This window comes from Protopterus annectens, chromosome 4.part0 (assembly GCF_019279795.1).
Source record: "Protopterus annectens isolate FY-2018-M chromosome 4.part0, PAN1.0, whole genome shotgun sequence".
NCBI lineage: Eukaryota > Metazoa > Chordata > Ceratodontiformes > Protopteridae > Protopterus > Protopterus annectens.
In genome coordinates, this window is record NC_056733.1 from 624,853,152 (window position 1) to 624,871,565 (window position 18,414).

General features: G+C 42.3%; 1 protein-coding gene across 1 annotated transcript in view; it reads right to left on the bottom strand.

Moving 5' to 3' along the window:
- The window catches only part of CIT (citron rho-interacting serine/threonine kinase), a 3,433,971-nt gene that overhangs the window by 1,244,512 nt on the left and 2,171,045 nt on the right, over window positions 1-18,414 (bottom strand). Inside the window, exon 33 of the mRNA XM_044069760.1 lies at window positions 12,651-12,831. Within this exon, the coding sequence (XP_043925695.1) occupies window positions 12,651-12,831 (181 nt within the window). The remainder of the gene's footprint in view (window positions 1-12,650; window positions 12,832-18,414) is intronic.

Consider the following 18,414-nt stretch of genomic DNA (forward strand, 5'->3'; position numbering starts at 1 on the left):
AATTGTTAAAAACAATAATCTGTATAAATAATCGAGAAAAAAAACAGGATACTTATATATCTCAGCTGACAGCTGCGGTCAACAACTCTTATCCACTCTGCTCAGTGTGTATAGACAGAAACCCTATCAAAGTTAGGGCTTAAATACCAGAACAACAACTTTTTATTTATTTATTTTTTTACAAGAACACAAAAGAACCAGCCCCCACTCAGCAGATTATTAACAATATAGCTAAGTTAAAGAGAGACTTCAGCTAGAAACAATAGCCTACAGCCAGTAGAAAGCCACAAACAGATAAAGATTTGTAAAGATACAGAATGCTTTAAGCATCTACTACAGTTAGTTCACACTAAGAATACATACAACCATATCGTACATTTACATTCTCCTGATGATATCAATTATTTTCCTTCCACCTTTGCAAAAAACTCACAGCAATTACCAAGCCTGGCCAGATGAATGAGCAGTGGGAACCAGTGTTGTCTGGGTAAAAAAGGGAGTCACCAACAAGATTTTTGGCTGGTCCTTCATAATCCTGTAGAGGACTCTTGGAAGCCAGAGGTAGGGGAGAGAGAAAGCATAGAATAACCTTTCGTTCATCATTCACAGAGATTAATTTATATTGATAATTTTAGTCTTGTAGCATTAAACTTACAGTTTTAATGGATGGATGATGGACTGTTATGCTCAAAACTGTTTTGCTCTAAACAAAGACATTGGCAACCTTCAAACACTGGACCCCACCCAGTTTGGGTTCATGAAGGGCCGCTCTTGTCTCCTGAACCCGATTGACTTCTTTGAATCAGTCTCCAGAGCCATGGACAAGGGTAAGGTGGTTCACACAGCCTATACAGACCTTACCAAGGCCTTCAACACCATCCCCCACTCTGGAATCATAGATAAACTTACTAAGCTGGGCATTAATCCCTATGTCATCCAATGGGTTGCTAACTGGCTTACTGCTAGAACCCACACTGTAAAAGTAGCAGACTCCAAATCCAGCTACAGACAAGTGACAAGTGGAGTACCTCAGGGTTCAGTCCTGGGACCGCTGTTGTTTGGCATCTACTTCTCTGAAGTACAGGCCAACACTAAGGGACTCTGGCTAACAAAGTTCGCAGATGACTGCAAACTGGGAGCCATTACTGAATCCCCAAATGATGGGGATACTCTCCAAAAGGGCCTTACAGAAACAGATGCTTGGTGCCAGAGCCATGGGCTCAAGCTCAATGCCAAGAAATGTATAGTTATCCCCCTTGGGAAAAAACATGTACCCGTGAATTACCATATAGGTGGTAGTAAACTAAACACCGAAAGTGTGATAACAGACTTAGGGACACAGGTGGACAGTGGTCTCACCTTCGATGATCACAACGCCACAACAGTCAGGAAATCCTTCTGTGTGGCACACATCATCACTAACGGCTTTTTATCCAGAAAAAAGGAGGTCAATGTCCCACTGTACTCATCCCTCATTAGACCCATTATAGAATACAATGCCCCGTTTGGTATGTACCTCTCAAGACATCTGCAACAACTGGAAAGGCAGCAGAAATACCTCACTAAAAGAATCATGGTCCTAAAGCAGATGCCCTACGCTGACCGACTTAAAAAACTCCAGCTATACTCTGTCGCATACCGTCTACTCAGAGGCAATCTCTGCTTAACATACAAGGCCATGTCAAACCCAGAGCTATTGGACATGCTACACTTAAAGAAATCCCAATCCCTCAGAGCCACACGCTCCAGGGATCTAAACCTTGTCATCAAAATAAACAAAACATGCTGGAGGGATAGGTTCCTGACCCAAAGACTCCCCAGACTCTGAAATAGATTGCCCATACATGTCAAGCAGAGTGCATGTTTGGCTCTCTTCAAAAGGAACCTTGACGATTGGATGGGAGAAAGGAAATTCACCCTGGTGATCACGTCAGTCGCCCTGCTAGACAGGGGTCCAGGGAAGTAAATAGTGTGGGAAGAAATAGCCACGGAATTGTTATGGCTAGGCTTGTATAGGCCCTAGGGCTGATAGTACCAACCTATGAACCTATGAAAAGTTCTTACACATTTCTTGACAGGAAGTCCTGTCTTTTCATCAACACCATATAGAAAGAGTCTCACAGTTGTTTGACCTTTTGTCACCATCTTCAGTTGTGTCAGTAAGATACACCTGTTTAATGAGTCATGTTGATTAATTGTCTGTACTGCTTATGTTATTCAATATCATTAAGCCTAAGGGTATGAAAGAGAAGTATTTCTCCTCAAATATTTCATCATGTGGGGTCTATGTTAGCAGAGGCTTCTAAGGAGTTTCTTCATTTTCTGATGGCAGTGAGCAGCTGTTGAAATCACCAACACTCCTGGAGGCCATTTGTCAACACTGAAAATTCCTTTGGTGGCAAACACTTGCAGGCAGCTCTATGCAGCACACATAGATCACAATGGTACATTCTTGTATGCACCTTTCAACGCTCCCTTCACAACTCAAAGAAATGGGAAGTAGTGATGATCATCACTGTTGGGTCTCTAAATTCCAGCTACTCAAGGAGCCTCTGTTAAGTCTGGTTATAAACAGTATCTGTACAGTCTATCTCTGCAAGCTTAGGGTACTGAAATGTAGCCTCCTGGAAAGACAAATGGGGCAACTGGAGTATACAGCAGTCCTGAGACTTAGAGGATAGAGGAGAAGCAAGTGATGACATACTGTTCTTTTCCAGCTCTTCCAATTAACTTAATGGTGCAGACAGTACTGATTCTTCTTTCAACCATCTGATGGAGGACGTTGCTAGATATTGCTTTTTAGGCAAGCAGTTGGGGGCTGGTATAATGGTGAAGGTGTTTACCTCACAGCCACAAGGTACAGAGTTTGATTCTCACCTTTGAGAGGGAAATTGGCTAGACTTAAAATGTTTGACAAAGGCAGCTAGCCTAGTATTTACCTATGAAGCTATGAACCTAAGCACTTCCAACAGCCTTGCATTATAATGTCCCCCCATTGAGGGATTTAACAAATGCTTCATTGAGGTCTTGGTGGTATTAGATACTGATGTCTAAAAACTTGACAAGACAGACCAACACAGAATTTTCAGAGAAATAAACAATGGCTCATCAAGATGTAATGCAACCTGTTAGAAAAGACCAACAGTGGAAAGCCAAATGGTCTTTGTTGGATAACATTCCTGTCAAGCAAAGCTCTTCATTGGCCCTCTTTAAGAAAAACCTTGATGACTGGATGGAATATAGAAAATTCACCCCGGGGATTACTTCTGCAGCACTGCTTGACAGGGGCACAGGAAAATAATGTTTTTGGGTGGCGAAAGCCAGGGAACCTTTTTGGCTAGGCTTATATAGGCCCCAGGATAGATAGCCAAGTACTTACCTATGAACATGTTGTTTGTAGATCAACAGTAAAGTAGCATGCGAACTTTCAAGATGGCTACACAATGATCAACAAGTTGATTTTAGCACCCCTCCCCCCATGAAAACTGAAGCTGTAAAAAAGGGCCAGTGAAACTGTCAGCTTGGGTAACATTTACTTATTGGGTAGTAATTATAAGGCCTAGATACCAGCAAGAAAGAAATCTGGAGGACCTCAGGGGAAAAAAATCAACCAGAAGAAGATAAAAACTGTAGCTGGAACGAATAACACAGTCTTTAGCAAAAAAGTAGCTCAAGTTTCGGTTTTGGTACAAGAGACGGCTTCCAATAAATTAGAGGAAAGAATAAATCAAATGCACTCAGATGTGTTCAAAATAATTAAAACACTGAAGGAATGCATCAAGCCAAATAACAAAAGGCTGGAAAAAATAGTAGAAGCTTTAACTATCTATTCAGATGAACTGATAAAACTGCAAAAAGCAGAGGATGAAAGATTGGCTCAGCATGAGGCTTCTCAAGAAGAGGTGTTTCCAAAAAAGAAGACAGAACACTCAGAGAGAACTAGATCTTTTCTGCTGTACCACAAATACTGGCAGAAACAGACAGCATTAACATATAAGCAGTTGGGGCTGGTGTTCCATAGCAGGATTTGTTAATAGAGAATGCACATCAAGCATTTGCTGCAAATATGGCAACGAAACAGCCAAGATATATAACAGTAAATATGTAATCACAGTAGCAGAAACTGGCAAAACTGTGGCAGAAAGAAAAAGTACTACAAACTGTGGACATTAGGGTGTTTGTGGAAAATGAATATTCACTGTATACCAGGCAGAAGAGAAGAAAGACTAGCCCAGCAATCAGGGATGAGGAAAAAAGAAGTTATGTCTTACCATAATGTTCCATCTGTGTTGTAGATCATTATTCATTCATTATTGTTAGAACTTTGGTTTCGTCCTCGGAACTAACACGGCCATTACCAAGCTTGCTCCAGCCAAAAACTCTCAGCTTAGACCTACCCATAATGCCCCTCTCAAAGTTTTTTCAGATCGAGTTTGTCCACCCCTATAGTATAGAAATAATAAAAGAAACAGTAGGAGGCTCTGTCTGAGCAAATACCTTAACTAAGGAAATCCTAAAGACCACCAGGAGTCCAGGCAGGGGGAAGGAGGGCGGGAAGTAATGAATGAATAAAGATCTACAACACAGATGGAACGTTATGGTAAGACAAAACTTCTTTATTTGATGCTGTAAATCTTTATTCATTCCTTACTGTTAAGACAGAGTCCCCAGCTACTTGAGTCCTGGGTGCCCCCTAAGGAAGGATATTCCTGAGCAGCACAGAACCAAAAAAATGCTCATCTCCTGGAGGCCAAATCCAACTTGTAATGAGTGATAAAGGTATGAGGTCTTGCCCAAGTGGCTGCTGCGCAGATATCATCCACAGGGGCTCTAGAATGAAAAGCCACTGAAGTAGCCATCGATCTAGTTGAATGAGCCTTTATTCTGGAAGGCAAAAACACTTTATTCTGATGGTAGATGAAGGTAATTGCATTTATAAGCCAAGAAGATAAAGTCATTTTGGAGACAGGCCTACCCAATCTGGGTCCTGCAAAGGCCACACACTAATGATCCATTTTTCTAAAAGATTTAGTTCTGTCCAAGTAAAAATAAAGTCGCCTATGAACATCAAGGGGTATGCAAAAGATATTCCCCATCTATTAGAAAGATGAGGGAAGAAAACCGGCAGGTCAGTAGATTGGTGAAGTGAAAACCTGAAATGACCTTGGGCAAAAAGGATGAGTCAGTACTTAGGGAACACTCTTTCCCTATGAAAAATCAAGTAAGGTCTCTTGACACTCAAGGCCTGCAACTCAGATACTCTTCTCGCTGAGGTAAGGATTACTAGAAGTACAGTCTTCCAAGACAACAATTTCATATCGCATGAATTAGAAGGTTCGAAAGGAGGGCTTGTTAACGACTGAAGCACCAATGTCAAGTCCCAAGGTTCTATAGGGGGCTTGACAGGAGGTTTAACATGTAATACTCCTTTCAAGAAGGTTTTGCACAGTTGGTGACATAACAGAAACATTATCAAATCCATTGTTAAAATTTGCGATAGCTGCTAAATGCACAGTAATTGTTGATGCTGAAGCTCCTGCATATAATAGGGTAGTTAGGTACTGTAGGATCTTTTGAATAGGCATATAGTAGGGGGTCTATGTTATGATCTTTGGCCCATGTAGAGAATCTAGCCCACTTAGTAGAATAAATTTTCCTGGTGGAAGGTTTGTGTGAAGCCAAAAGAATCTCATGAACAGGAGATGAAACATCGGGTCTACTTTATTTACATGAAAGCGAAAAACCGCAAATACATATGGATCGAACCATATGCATTGAAAGTGCAAGGCGTCGAAAACTGTAAATGGAAATATCCGTAGGTGGAGATTTTCATTTACTTCAATGTAGTGCGATCTCGGAGTTTGCTATATTTAAGTAGCAGGGGTGGGGAGCAGCCCTCCACGTGGGGGGTGCAGGGGGGCTTGCTCCCCTGCCTAAATCTTTTTTTTTTTCCTGTGTATTTATTTTCTTTATTAACTTTCGAACTTTTAAGAGTTCGATGCATATGTGTCGATCTTTTTGCATTCGAACTTTTGAACGTTCGAGTTAATAAAGTAGACCCGAAATATCGGGTAGCCTGGCAATTATCGGAAGTGGAGAAACCAAGCTGTGAGCTTGAGGCTGTAGAGATTGGGGTGAATCAGTCCCTGAGGATGACACAGCAGACCTTGGGATTGATCCAGGATCCATGGGCTATGAATCAGATGAAACCATAGGAAAGGGAACCAGACTTGACGGGGCCAATAAGGGGCAATGAGGATCACTTTGCTTCTCAACCTTTGAGCTTTCTGGAGGAATTTCAGGATGAGGGGCAACGGGGGAAAGGCATACAGCAGACCCGGGGGCCAATCGTGCATCAGAGCATCCCTCAGTGACTCTCCCTCAGGGGGGATCAGGGCAAATTAGCTTCTGCATTTGTTGTTTAGGGGGGAAGCAAGGCCTACCCCAATGACGGAAGATCTGATCTGCTATTATAAGACTGAGGGACCACTCGTGAGGCATGAGAATGTTCCTGCTCATATTGTCCACAATAAGGCTGGAACTCCCGGGAATGTGCATTGGTATAAGAAAGCGGTTGGAAACTATCGCCCAGTGTCAAATTCTCATAGCCTCCCAACACAGGAGGTAAGACCTGGTTCTGCCTTGTTTGTTGATGTACCAGATGACTGACATGTTGTCCGACTGAATTGCAATGGCCTCGGAAGGAAGGGATGTGTGGAACACTTGCAACGTTAAGAGAACTGCCCTCAATTCCAGGATATTTATTTGCAAATTGGCCTCAATGGGGGACCAGATGCTTTGGACTGTCTTTCCCTGGAAATGCCCCCCCCCCCCAGCAGGGAAGTGTCCGTGGTCACTGTGGACCTGGGCTGGGGAAGACAGAAGGTCGACACCAAAGATTTGATTCTGGCTTCATCCACCAAAGCATTTCATAAGGTGTATCATGTGGTCGAGTGGGTGGGTTAAGATCGACCATTGTGATGAAATGAGCCACTGTAATAGTCTCATGTGCAACCTCGCCAGTGGAACTAACGTAATGGTTGCTGCCATAGATCCCAATAGCTGTAGTACAAGGCGTGGTGGTACAAATGTCTATGGAAGGAGGACTTGAATCTAGCTTATTTTTGACAGCCTGTGAGGAGGAAGGGAAGCTTTAGAGAATGTTGTGTCGAAGATCGCTCCAATAAATTCCAGTGCTCTTGTTGGGGACATCTGAGATTTGTCCATGTTGATCGTGATACTTAAGCAAAGAGCAAGGCCTTGAGTGTAAGACAGGCTGTGAATGAGAACATTCCTGGTCGTGGGGGTAAGGAGCTAATCTTCTAAGTATAGAAACACCTGGAATCCTTGTAGTCGGAGATGAGCTACTATGACTGCCATAAATTTGGTGAACACTCTAAGGGCTGTTGAGTGACCAAAGGGCAATACCCTTGAACTGATAGTGATTGGCTCCCAGCCGGAAGCAGAGAAATCTCCGGAAGCGTTTGCCCACCTTTATGTGGTAAATACATGTCCTGGAGGTCTAGAGAGCACATCCAGTTGTCCTTCCCAGAAAGGGGACGATGGACTGTACCATGACTATCCGGAATTTTTGAGGATTTATGAATTTGTTTAGTAAGCTGAGATCCAGGATTGGTCTCCAGTCCCCTGACTTTTTGGCACTAAAAAGAACCTTGAGTAAAACCTTGATCCTCTCTGGTCTGGTGGGACTGGCTGGATGACTCTTTTTCTTAGTAGCTTTTTGATTTCTAAGGCTGCTGCCTCCCTCTGACTGGGTGGAACATCGGGGATATGTGTGACGGGTCTGGGAGTAAGATCGAATGGGATATGGCAGCCTCTGGATATTATTCTCTGCACCCATGCATCCGTTATGATTTGCCAGGCCTGTAGGTGCAGGGAAAATCGACCCCTGACTACTTCCAGAGGAAAACAATCAGGCCGCTGTTCAGAAGTGCTGGTTGGGTCGGCTGGAGAAAAAAATATCTAGCTCCCTGGTTGCGTGGACCCCTTCTGGCTCGAAAGAGGCGTCTTCCGGATGAGTTGCCACCTCTGCCCCGGGGGGATTGCTCACCACGAGTGCCACGAAAAGATCCTTGGGACTTCTTGAACCACAATTTGCCTCCCCCCTCTGGTTCCTGGAATAGGATCTCTGGGGGTGGAAAAATGTATGCCCACAGCAGACAAGGTCTTTCCATCCTTCCCACTACGAGATAGAATGTGTCTCTTACTTTGGGACCAAAAAGGGAAGATTTGTCAACAGGCGTGTTGACAAAGGAAGATTTAAAGGGGTCCGCGAAATCACACAAACGCATCCAAGCATGCTGTCTCATGACAATGCCTGATGCAGCTAATCTAGCTGCCCCCTTGGTGGTGTGAGAGAACAAGCACACTGAGGAGTTCGAGACAGATTCCAGGGTAGCCAACTGAGAGGCAACAGTGTCACAGACCTAGTCAGGCAGTATCCCCCGCCAAAGAGGCAGACATTTCTAATATTAGGTCTCTTTGGAGGAGAGTAAAGTGTGCCAGGTAGTTCAGCGATCAAATGGCAAAGGTCGCTGAAGTGTAGGCGCGCTTCCCCAATCTGTCCATAGCCAGAGACTCCCTGTTCGAGGGATGAACAGTGGAACTATCTTCTGTCAGTTCCCTCTTGGTGGCCGCCACCACGACCATGGAATCAACTACTAGCTGCTTGGTCCAATTGGGCTGCTCTACGGAGGGGTAGATAAAATTTTGTCTGGCCTCTGGTCGGACAGGCTCTATGTTGTCCGGGGCCTTACAGACATGCTGCACAATCAGCTTAACAAGCTCATCCGTATGTGGAGTCACCCAGGAAGTACATGGCCAAGCACGGAAGGCCTGCAAGAACATCAATTCCTCCGAAGGGTTAGAGGACCTCCAGTCTCCCCTCTGCTTGAGGATCTCGAGAATGCCTCCATATGAGACATCTTCCAGGGGAGACCATGGGGATCCTACTCCCTCATAGCAATCGGTGTCTTCAGTGATGGATTCCTCAGGGGGAACAAGGTGCTTCCTCTTGGACCGTTTGTTCCGGGGTGGCTCCCCAGTGGGATCTTCTGAGGAGGACTCCAGGGAAAGGGTTCCCTTCAAGGGAAGGTCTTGCGGCTCCCGTGCTTGGGATCGCAAAAATAGGGGTTTGGGACAGCTGCATGCTAGAGGGAGGTTCTGGTGTCGATGCCAGTGGTGCCAACTGCGAGCGTGTTCAGGCAAGGACCCTCTCCATCACATGGAAAGCAGGCCCACCCGAGGAGGGATGGGAGCCCAGAACTGAGAAGGACAACCTCGGAACCGGGGTCACACCCCGCCCTGAGGAGCCTGCCTCCAGGTGAGGAGCTCCGAGAGAACTGGTAGCTGCCGCGAGAGCCGTGGTCGTAGACAGCGCCAGTGAAGAAATAGGTGCCGAACTAGGAGCCAGGGTGCCGATAGCCCAATCACTGCTCAGAGACTGTGCCAGTTCCAATGAAGCCATTGCGCCAAGAGTAATTGGTGCTGACAGGGAAACCTCCGCAGTCACAGCCGAGACAGTATCCACCGAGGTGGTCATTGGTACTGAAGTCTCCGGGGCCTGGGAAGAGGCCGGAGGAGGATATACAGGTGAATATGCCATGAAAGCTTCCAAGGGGGAAGGAAGACCTAGAAGGAGTGGGCAATCCTCTAGCTGCCAAAAGCTGGTCCACAACCCTTACTACATCTTGTTCTGAAAGACTCCTGGTGGTTCTGAAGGAAGCTGCCAAAGGAGAGTCAGGTCTCTCAAGAAAAGGACTAAACCGGTGTCCCAAAAAGGCGTCATAAGTGTGAAATATCTGGTTCTGGGAAGGTGTTCGACCTTCGGAACCAACTGTGTCATTGTCTGTGGAGCCGTATAAGATATCGGCACTGTGGCTGGGGATGGTGCCGATGCAGGTACGGTAGTCGGAACCTGTGTCAAGACCAATGTCGGGACCAAGGAGGATAATGCCAAAGCTGGTACAATGGTAGGAGTCAAAAATAAGGGTGGCACTGAGGGAGAAGACATGAAGCCTGGTGCCGAAGCTGTCTGTGCCAAAGGCGGGGGAGAAGCCTGGTGTCTGCTCGGTTCTGAGGAGGGAGGAGATGTAGGAACCGAGTGACTCTGTTTCTCTTTATGCTTCTTAGTCTTAGGAGGTGGTGAGACCTCTGTCCCAGAAACAGCCTCAGAGAAGGGAGTTTTCATCATACCCTTCAGAATCGGCTTGTTCTTACGCTCAGCCAAAGTCCGGTTGCTGAAGCTGGAACAAATATCACATGAACCATTGATGTGGTCAATGCCTAAACAATAAACACACACAGCATGACCGTCTTGAGTTGGGCATCTTACGCCCGCACTTATCACACTGTTTAAATCCTAATTTAACTTTTTCAGACATCATGAAAAAAACACACTTGTCCTAAGCGACGAGATAAATACCAAAAAACAACAGTAAGGTTAGAGAGAGAGGTTTTTTTTTTTATAGACAGATAGAAAAGTGAGGAGTACCAAAAATGGTACTTAGAAATACCACAAGTGGTAGGAAAAGAGCCTACCAAAGGTAGAGGAGAGGGACAGTACCAACGATGGTATAAAAGGAACTACCAAAGGTAGAGGGTAGGATATGTAAAAAGTATATGAGTTTACAGATGAAAAGATGATATTTAGGTTAATCTGACTAAAAAGAGGTACTGAGATAGATAATCACAAAAAAACGCTACACTTAGCTTGAGAGAGAAGGTTTGGCATGTCTGACGAGGAACGTGGCAAACAAGATCTGGAGAGACTATGTTAGTGGCATTATGGGTAGGTCTTAGCTGAGAGTTTTTGGCTGGCGCGAGCTTGGTAATGGCCGTGTTGGTTCCAAGGACGGAACCGAAGTCCTAACAGTAAGGAATGAATAAAGATTTACATCAGATGTCAGAGATTCAAGCTGCTTGATCCAGCTGTTTTCAGAATATTTTTCCTTGGAGGAAGAAATATATATATTTTTATGTAGGACAGGCTAAGGAGGAAATAGAAAATGTTTATCCAACAATTAGTGAGCCAAAAAGCAGAAGACAACTGTGTTTCTTATTCTTCTGACAGTAACAAAATTCACAATGAGACTTTGCCAGTGAAACCATTTCCACGGTTCCAGTCTGCAGTGTAGTACACAGTAGTATAAACAGTTACAATACTAAGTAAAATTCACTTGTGCATATAGTGACAAAAAATAAACATACTTCCTTAAATCAACTACAGACCTTTAAAAACAGCATAAATAAGCATTTGCTTAAGATTCCCTTGTCAGAAATGAAAAACAAATTTCCAAAGAAAATCAAATAAAGTAAATTTAGTAAATCATGATTTAATGATAAAAATAGGAATAGCAGCGTTAAATCAGAAGTATATATCATAAACGTGAATAAAAATGCAATATTTTCCTGTCAAAACTTCATAATGTATATAAATAACAGAAACAACAGACTTCTTCACCTACATATGCAGGAGGCAGTCCCAAGTGTTCAAGTGACACTACAGAATTTTAGTTTTTGAGTACTAGCCAAAAAACCCTTTAGAAAAGTGCCAAAACTGCATAAAAGCAGTATTAAGCATACAAACAACACAACAGTAAATTACAATTCTCAAAGGAATTAACAACAGTAGTAAACAGCAAGAATACTAAAATAAACAGTTGATACATATTTTTTTATATATATGTGTGTGTGTGTGTGTGTGTTGTTTTAAATAAAACGGAAAGGAAACAAGTACATAGTAATAAAAAGGAAAGGAAGTTCACAAAGGGACCTTATCCAAGTCTGGAAGCTGTAATCCACCAATGGAGGCTGCTGAGGAGATTCAACTGTATGAGTCTCAAAACTGGCACAAACAGACTGAATAACTGACTTTCTGTGACAACGGTTAGTTTACCCCTGATGGGAGGGGGCTTAGCCAATCCCTTATCACAGAGAATCAGAGAGTCAGAACGGGGGATTTTGAGCTCTGGAAAGCTCCCTGTGTGCAGGCACAAAACCCAAAATGCCACTGAGGTGTTGGGCCACAGAATACCTCTGGTAGCGCGTTATTTACACAGCAACACACACCCCGCTGGGCATTATTGCTCACTTAAACAGACTAAAAACTATTGATATTTACACTTTTTAAATGTTAAGGCTACTTACCTTCAAAGTAGACATCTAAAGCATTCCATAATGAAAATGCTTTTTAGTAAACATGTGGCAGAATTTGTTTAATTTAACGTCATGATGTGGTCCTAGATGGGTGAACTTTCTGTTAAAGAAGAAGGGTTAAATTTAGGGCTTCTAAGCTGGTTGAATTAAAGCCCAACTCTTGCATTTTTAGACAAAAAAAAAAAAGTTTATTTTTGCCCTACAAAATAAACATTATAGCAACTAAGCTGTACTCCACTCCGAACAACAGGAAAGAAGTATACATTTTTTGGACTGGGTTTCCCTTACAGATTTCCTCTAGTAATGTTATGGAATTTTCTAGAGACTAGCCTAGGAGAATTGTTCATAAGGCTGAGTACAGATAATGACTGCTCTCATGTTTACAAGACATTAGGGTGTGCCAGCATAGATTACCTCATAGATCATTCAGCCATTTCATTCTAGAGTGATCTACTGTATTGAAACTATATTACCTTGGCAGCTTCATCCAGCCTTCAAGCCGAACACTGCTTGATGGTTCCTTTATCTGGAGCCCTGGAGAACTAACTTTTTCTCTGCAGAAGGCTTCACTGAAGTGAGTGGCATACTCAGCAGGCAGACCGCAGGTAGCTGGTGAACAGGAGGAACACTTGGGGTGGCACATGACCTGACATTCTAAAAATGAAAAAAACAAAAAACAAACATGTGTAACAGCATGCTAAACTCAAACCATTCAACAATTCTCTAGCTGTATACAGGTGTTTATAGATTTTACTATAAAATACAGTTCTGTAAGACACCCACCATAAAGAAAAGTTGTAGAACTATTCTCCAGCCACTCTAGGCTTTCAGCTATTACTTTAAAGATGTGCATTACAGCCCACCTTACATTGGGAACCCACCCTTATTGATTAAATACGAGAAAAGACCTTAAAAGGAAGCAACAAGCTCAATCTGTCAGTTCTTCCTGTAAATAAAAGCCTAAATTAAGAAGGATATAACCCACATTTCAAAGAAAATGTAAGCAGACTCGCTTATCAAAGGAAGGATGGGTAGATTGTTGGCATGGTGATCTATCACCATCAACAATCTTGACTGATAAAAGGTTCCGTGTAATCTTCCTGTCCTATGCAGGCCCCAGATTAGCAGGCCAATGTTCACACCACAATGAAGCAATGTTCAATGTGCAATGAGTACTGAGCTATTTACTCAGATGGAAGATTGCATTAAATACAGTTTGCCACAGGAAGCTACTCGAAGATTCACCTTCTAAACACTTCCTTACCACTATATTATAATGCCGGTTACAGTTTGTGTGGATCTCCAGACTACAGCTGCACAGATATGCTGGACATAAGTTCCCCTGAGGTAAGCATCTGAAACTGACTGTTCTTGTAGAACGGATATTCACCAGTCCTGCCAAAATATCTTTCTTACCAAACAATACTCAAGAGATGCAATGCTCTGCCAAAACAATGGTAGCAATAGGATTACCTTGGCTTCTATCAGCAAATTACACTTGCTAAAGGCAAGTATTATATTTTATATCTATCTAAACACACACAATTTTCATATATATATATATATATATATATATATATATATATATATATATATATATATATATATATGAATCTAGGACTGTTGCACGAAATCAAGTTTCCTCGAAACGGATGAACACACTTTTGAGAAAGTGCATTTTTACTGAAAACGCACTTTTGCAAAAGAGAAATAAAACACATAAAAAGAAGGCAACTAAGCGTGGGGGGCTGTTGTTTATATCCCGCTACAGTGGGGATAAGGGAATATTCCCTTTTCCCCACTGTAGTGCAATCTGTGAGTGAGAATATAAAAATGGGGGGACACAGCCCCCCACATTGGAGGTGTAGGAGGGCTTGCCCCCCTGCATAAACATGATTACAGTTTTTTTTTCCTAGTTTTTTTTATTTGTGTTTTTTTTTTTTTATTTTGTCTTTCATGAAAGTGTATTTTCGGTAAAAATGCACTTTAGCGAAAGTGTGTTAGTCCTTTTCCGTTTTGAGGAAACGTGATTTCGTGCAACAGTCCTAGATCTATGTATGTGTGTGTGTGTGTGTGTGTGTGTGTGTGTGTGTGTGTGTGTGTGTGTGTATATATATATATATATATATATATATATATATATATATATATATAAATATATACACACACATTTCTTATTTTGAGTAAACAGAGCTACATTTCTCAGCCATAACCTTATTACAAAAATCTACTAAATGAAACCAAACATTTATAAAGAGAATGAAACTGAAACGTACAACAAACCAAATCAAAACAGTCATAATTAGTTTGGAAACAAGAATAACAGATATATGAAGGTAAAGACATGGCATTTCTGCCACCAGCACTAACCACACAACTATTTTGTACTCCTTACTTTTCAGCATCTTTGGTATTTTCCTATCACATTGCCCCTGATACTCTGTGCCATTTGGTTGTAGCCCCTCTAATTCTAGCTTTGACCTACTCATTCAGACTTCACTTCTCCCCAGTAACCTCAGATACTTGAAAATGTTAACCTGTTCCACTGTTTTTCCATTCTACCTCAATTCTCATCTTCTTCTGATTTCCCCGTTTGCTGCCATTACAATAATTTTATCTGTACTCGTTTTCATCCTGTGTACCTTCAGTTTTACATTCCATTTCCTTATCCTTTGCTGAAGTTCTTGTTCGGAGTGTGTCTGCAATGCCACATCGTCTGAATACAGCACCTTTGTTGATCTGTCCCCTTTGACCTGTTTGCTAATGAAATCCATCACCAATATGAGCAGCGGTGGGCTCAGAGCTGATGCCTGAGGTACACCCACTCCCACTGGGAACCCCTCTGTGAGCACACACACAGTTCATAGTTGTGTTATTGTGTCCTTGTACATAGTCTGCATACCCACTCCCACTAGGAACCCCTCTGAGAGTCCAAATACTGTTTTTACTTGTGGCACTGGTTCCTTGTACCTTGCCTGCACTAATTCTACCAATGATTTTTGGACTTTGAACCTTCACAGGATTGCCCAAATCAGCTTTCTTAGGACCTTGTCATATGCTTTATCCAATCTAGGAATGTCCAGTTGGAATCCTTCCTCAACTCTAGCTTCTTCACACCTACTTGTCTCACTGCAGCTACCAGGTCATTGTGCTGCATCATGATCTGAAGTTGAACTGCTCATCTCCCATCTTACTTTCCTCTACTTCTATGTGTACTCATTTATCAACCAACCTCTCCAAAACTTTCATGCTGGGTGCAGCAGTTTGAAATATCTGTATTATCTACAGTTGTGAATGTCCTCCTAGTTCCTGCACACTGGTAGTAGTACACTTATTCACCAGTCATGCAGGATACAGTTTTCTTCCCCATGATGTTTGAGTACCTTCAGGGGCCATTTCTCCCCTAACTCATTCAACATCTTGAGCATATCTGCCGTGACTCCATCTGAGCCCGCTGCTTTCCCTGACTTCATTTTTCTTGGTGCTGTTCTTACTTCTATGGTGGGCTCCTCTTATTCTTTCATTGTACGCTATGTCTAGCGTAGTACAGCTACTGTGGGGTTTTCTTCATTCAGAAGCTGTTGAAAGTAATCCTTCCATCTGCCTTTGATGTCTTGTGGATTGGTGAGCAGTTGTTGACATCCCCTATGACAGGTGTCTGATTGATTGTCTTCTTTATCTTTATGTTTTTGCCTCGCAACCTGATGGTGTTTCTTTGTGCTATCTACTGAATGACTTTCTAACAGCTAATGGTGTGCCTCCGATGCCTTGTTCTTCGCTATTGGACATTAAAACACAAGACAGGTTCACATGCATCAGGTGAATAGAAGCAAATACCTCCAACGGTACATGTTAAATGTAGTTTGACCAAAGAAATGATCAGACAGGGAATGCTGAATACAGAGAGTAGGGAATCTTGGGTGTCTGCTTCTTGCAGCCACATGACAGTGCTAGCTCAACAACAGGAAGAGGCACATTATGCGAGTAAAACTGTATACAGTTCAAATGATAATTTGGGGGGGGGGCTTGATCTTTATGACAATTAAGTGTTAGGTTTTCCTTTCGATAGATGCCTTGTGTGAAGACTGGTAGAGATGGGTGAAGGTTGCCAGCCTAGTCAAATAGAATTTGGTACATAATTCTATTATTTGTAAATACTGTGAATGTTGAACTTAAAACAATGTGGCAACATTGCCATCTGCTGTAAAGAAAGCTAAGTCAAGCAATTCTTGTTGGTCCTTTAAAATTAAAATTATTTAATCACTGCCTTTGATGTTTTGCAAGACGGCTCCAGTCCGGGTGGATGGGGGCTTCCTGCCTATTGTTTTAAGGCTAAAGTTAATTACCAGAATTTACATGTGGAATGTCCTTTATTGCCCTACGTGTAAAATAATGTAAATGCAGTTAATGTGTAGCCTGGAAACTCCAGGAAGGGTAAAATATGATGTAATGTTTAGCAGAACTGCAGTTTCAATTTAAATAGTGAGAACCAGAGATTATTAAGCATTTTGATCTTGGACATCTAACTCAGCACTGCCTGTTGTCTTAAGTTATCTTAGAAGTGTGTTTTCTCATAGCAATAGCTAGGAAATTAGAAATGTTTAGACTAAGTGTTTTTCTGTTATGTCAGAACTGTACTACTGAATTATTTTAAGTTTCTGTGTGATCTCTGAACTCCTGAATGGCACTGTGTGTAGTAGTATTGTCTTGTGTTTTTAGTATTTATTATTAAATATTTAAAACCCTTTTCAACTGTGGCTGGTTTATGTAGCGATAATTTAAGCTCTAGAGTACATTGCATGCTTATAAGTGATCCTGTAATAAGCCCTTCCAATAAGCCTTGATTGCTTAAGTTACACTATCATTGGATAATAATATTGCACAGTAATAACTGGACACCCTTTTAAGGGCCTTTGGGTAGCTGATAATTATTAGCTGGTGGTGGCAGGAATTACTACAATATAGTCTGGGTATAGGGGCACAGCTGGAGAATCTGTGTTAGCCTTTCCCAGGAGTGTCTGTAAAGTTGCATAAATACTTATCTCAAAGTGTGTGTGTGTGTGTGTGTGTGTGTGTGTGTGTGTGTGTGTGTGTGTGTGTGTGTGTGTGAGAGCTACTTGGGCAGGGGACACAAAGCACTGGTTGGACAGAGAGGGTACTGAAAGTTTTAGCTTGCCAGCTAGGCTGAGATCTGGACGCTATAGCTGTGCCAGTGGGGAGTCTTATTAGGGGACCTGGGGAGCAAGGAAGCGACCAGCCCCGGACTGACTGTGATCTCTGTGTGCTCTTAAGGTAAATTGTATTTTACTGTGTGTATCTGTTATCCTTTCTTCTCAAATGAGAAGCCCTCTCTGGTGTTAGTGGTGAGGATTGAGGCTTCTTGAATGCTAGGCCAGGGCACGGGCATCACACCTTGCTTAATAACAGAATTGGACACTTTAAAGGGTACAACAATGGCTTATACATGGAGTGAAGGAAAGTTGTAACCAAGTATAAGGCATAAAGGGAAGGAAGAAATGAACTAGTAGAGGGCAGTAGACAAAACGTAAACAGGGGAGAAAATAAATATATTTATGAAGATCAATGAGAGTCATGTTTTGGAAATCAAATTGGCTGACGGGCAAAAATAAGGTGGATAGGGTTTTGTAGTATACAAATAAAAGTACAGTACAGGTGGTAAAGGCAGCATGAGACATTTATGTAAAAAGGAGTTTCAGAATTTAAAGAAAATACCTTAAATGAAAGCTTAATATCAGAGTCTAGAAAATGAAAGAAAAAAGAGGGGATAATGATATTAATAACTAAGGAACCGAGAATTCAATTAGAGGAAGACATCTCTGATAGCTATGGGAGATGCACAGCAATAAAAGGAATTTGGTGAGGAAATGCTCTTATTCTAGGTGTGATCTATTTGCCTCCATAAACAAGAACCCAAAAAGTGAATTAAATGCTGGGACAGAGGGCAGCAGTACAACATTGTATAACTGTGGTAGCAGGGGACTAGAATGTGCTAGGAGGGATGATGTTTTGGCAGGCCCTAGACAGGGGAAAGTACAAGTGAAGGGAAGGTAGTTGGGGGAAAAACATGAAATTGTTAAACAAGGTAGATCTGACACAATCCCAACAGGGTAAATCAAAATATACTTACTATTCAGATAGGTACAACACATGGGCCAGGCTACTGAGATGTTAGGTAACAAAGAAGCACCTCCAACATGGATAGTTTACTACTCACCC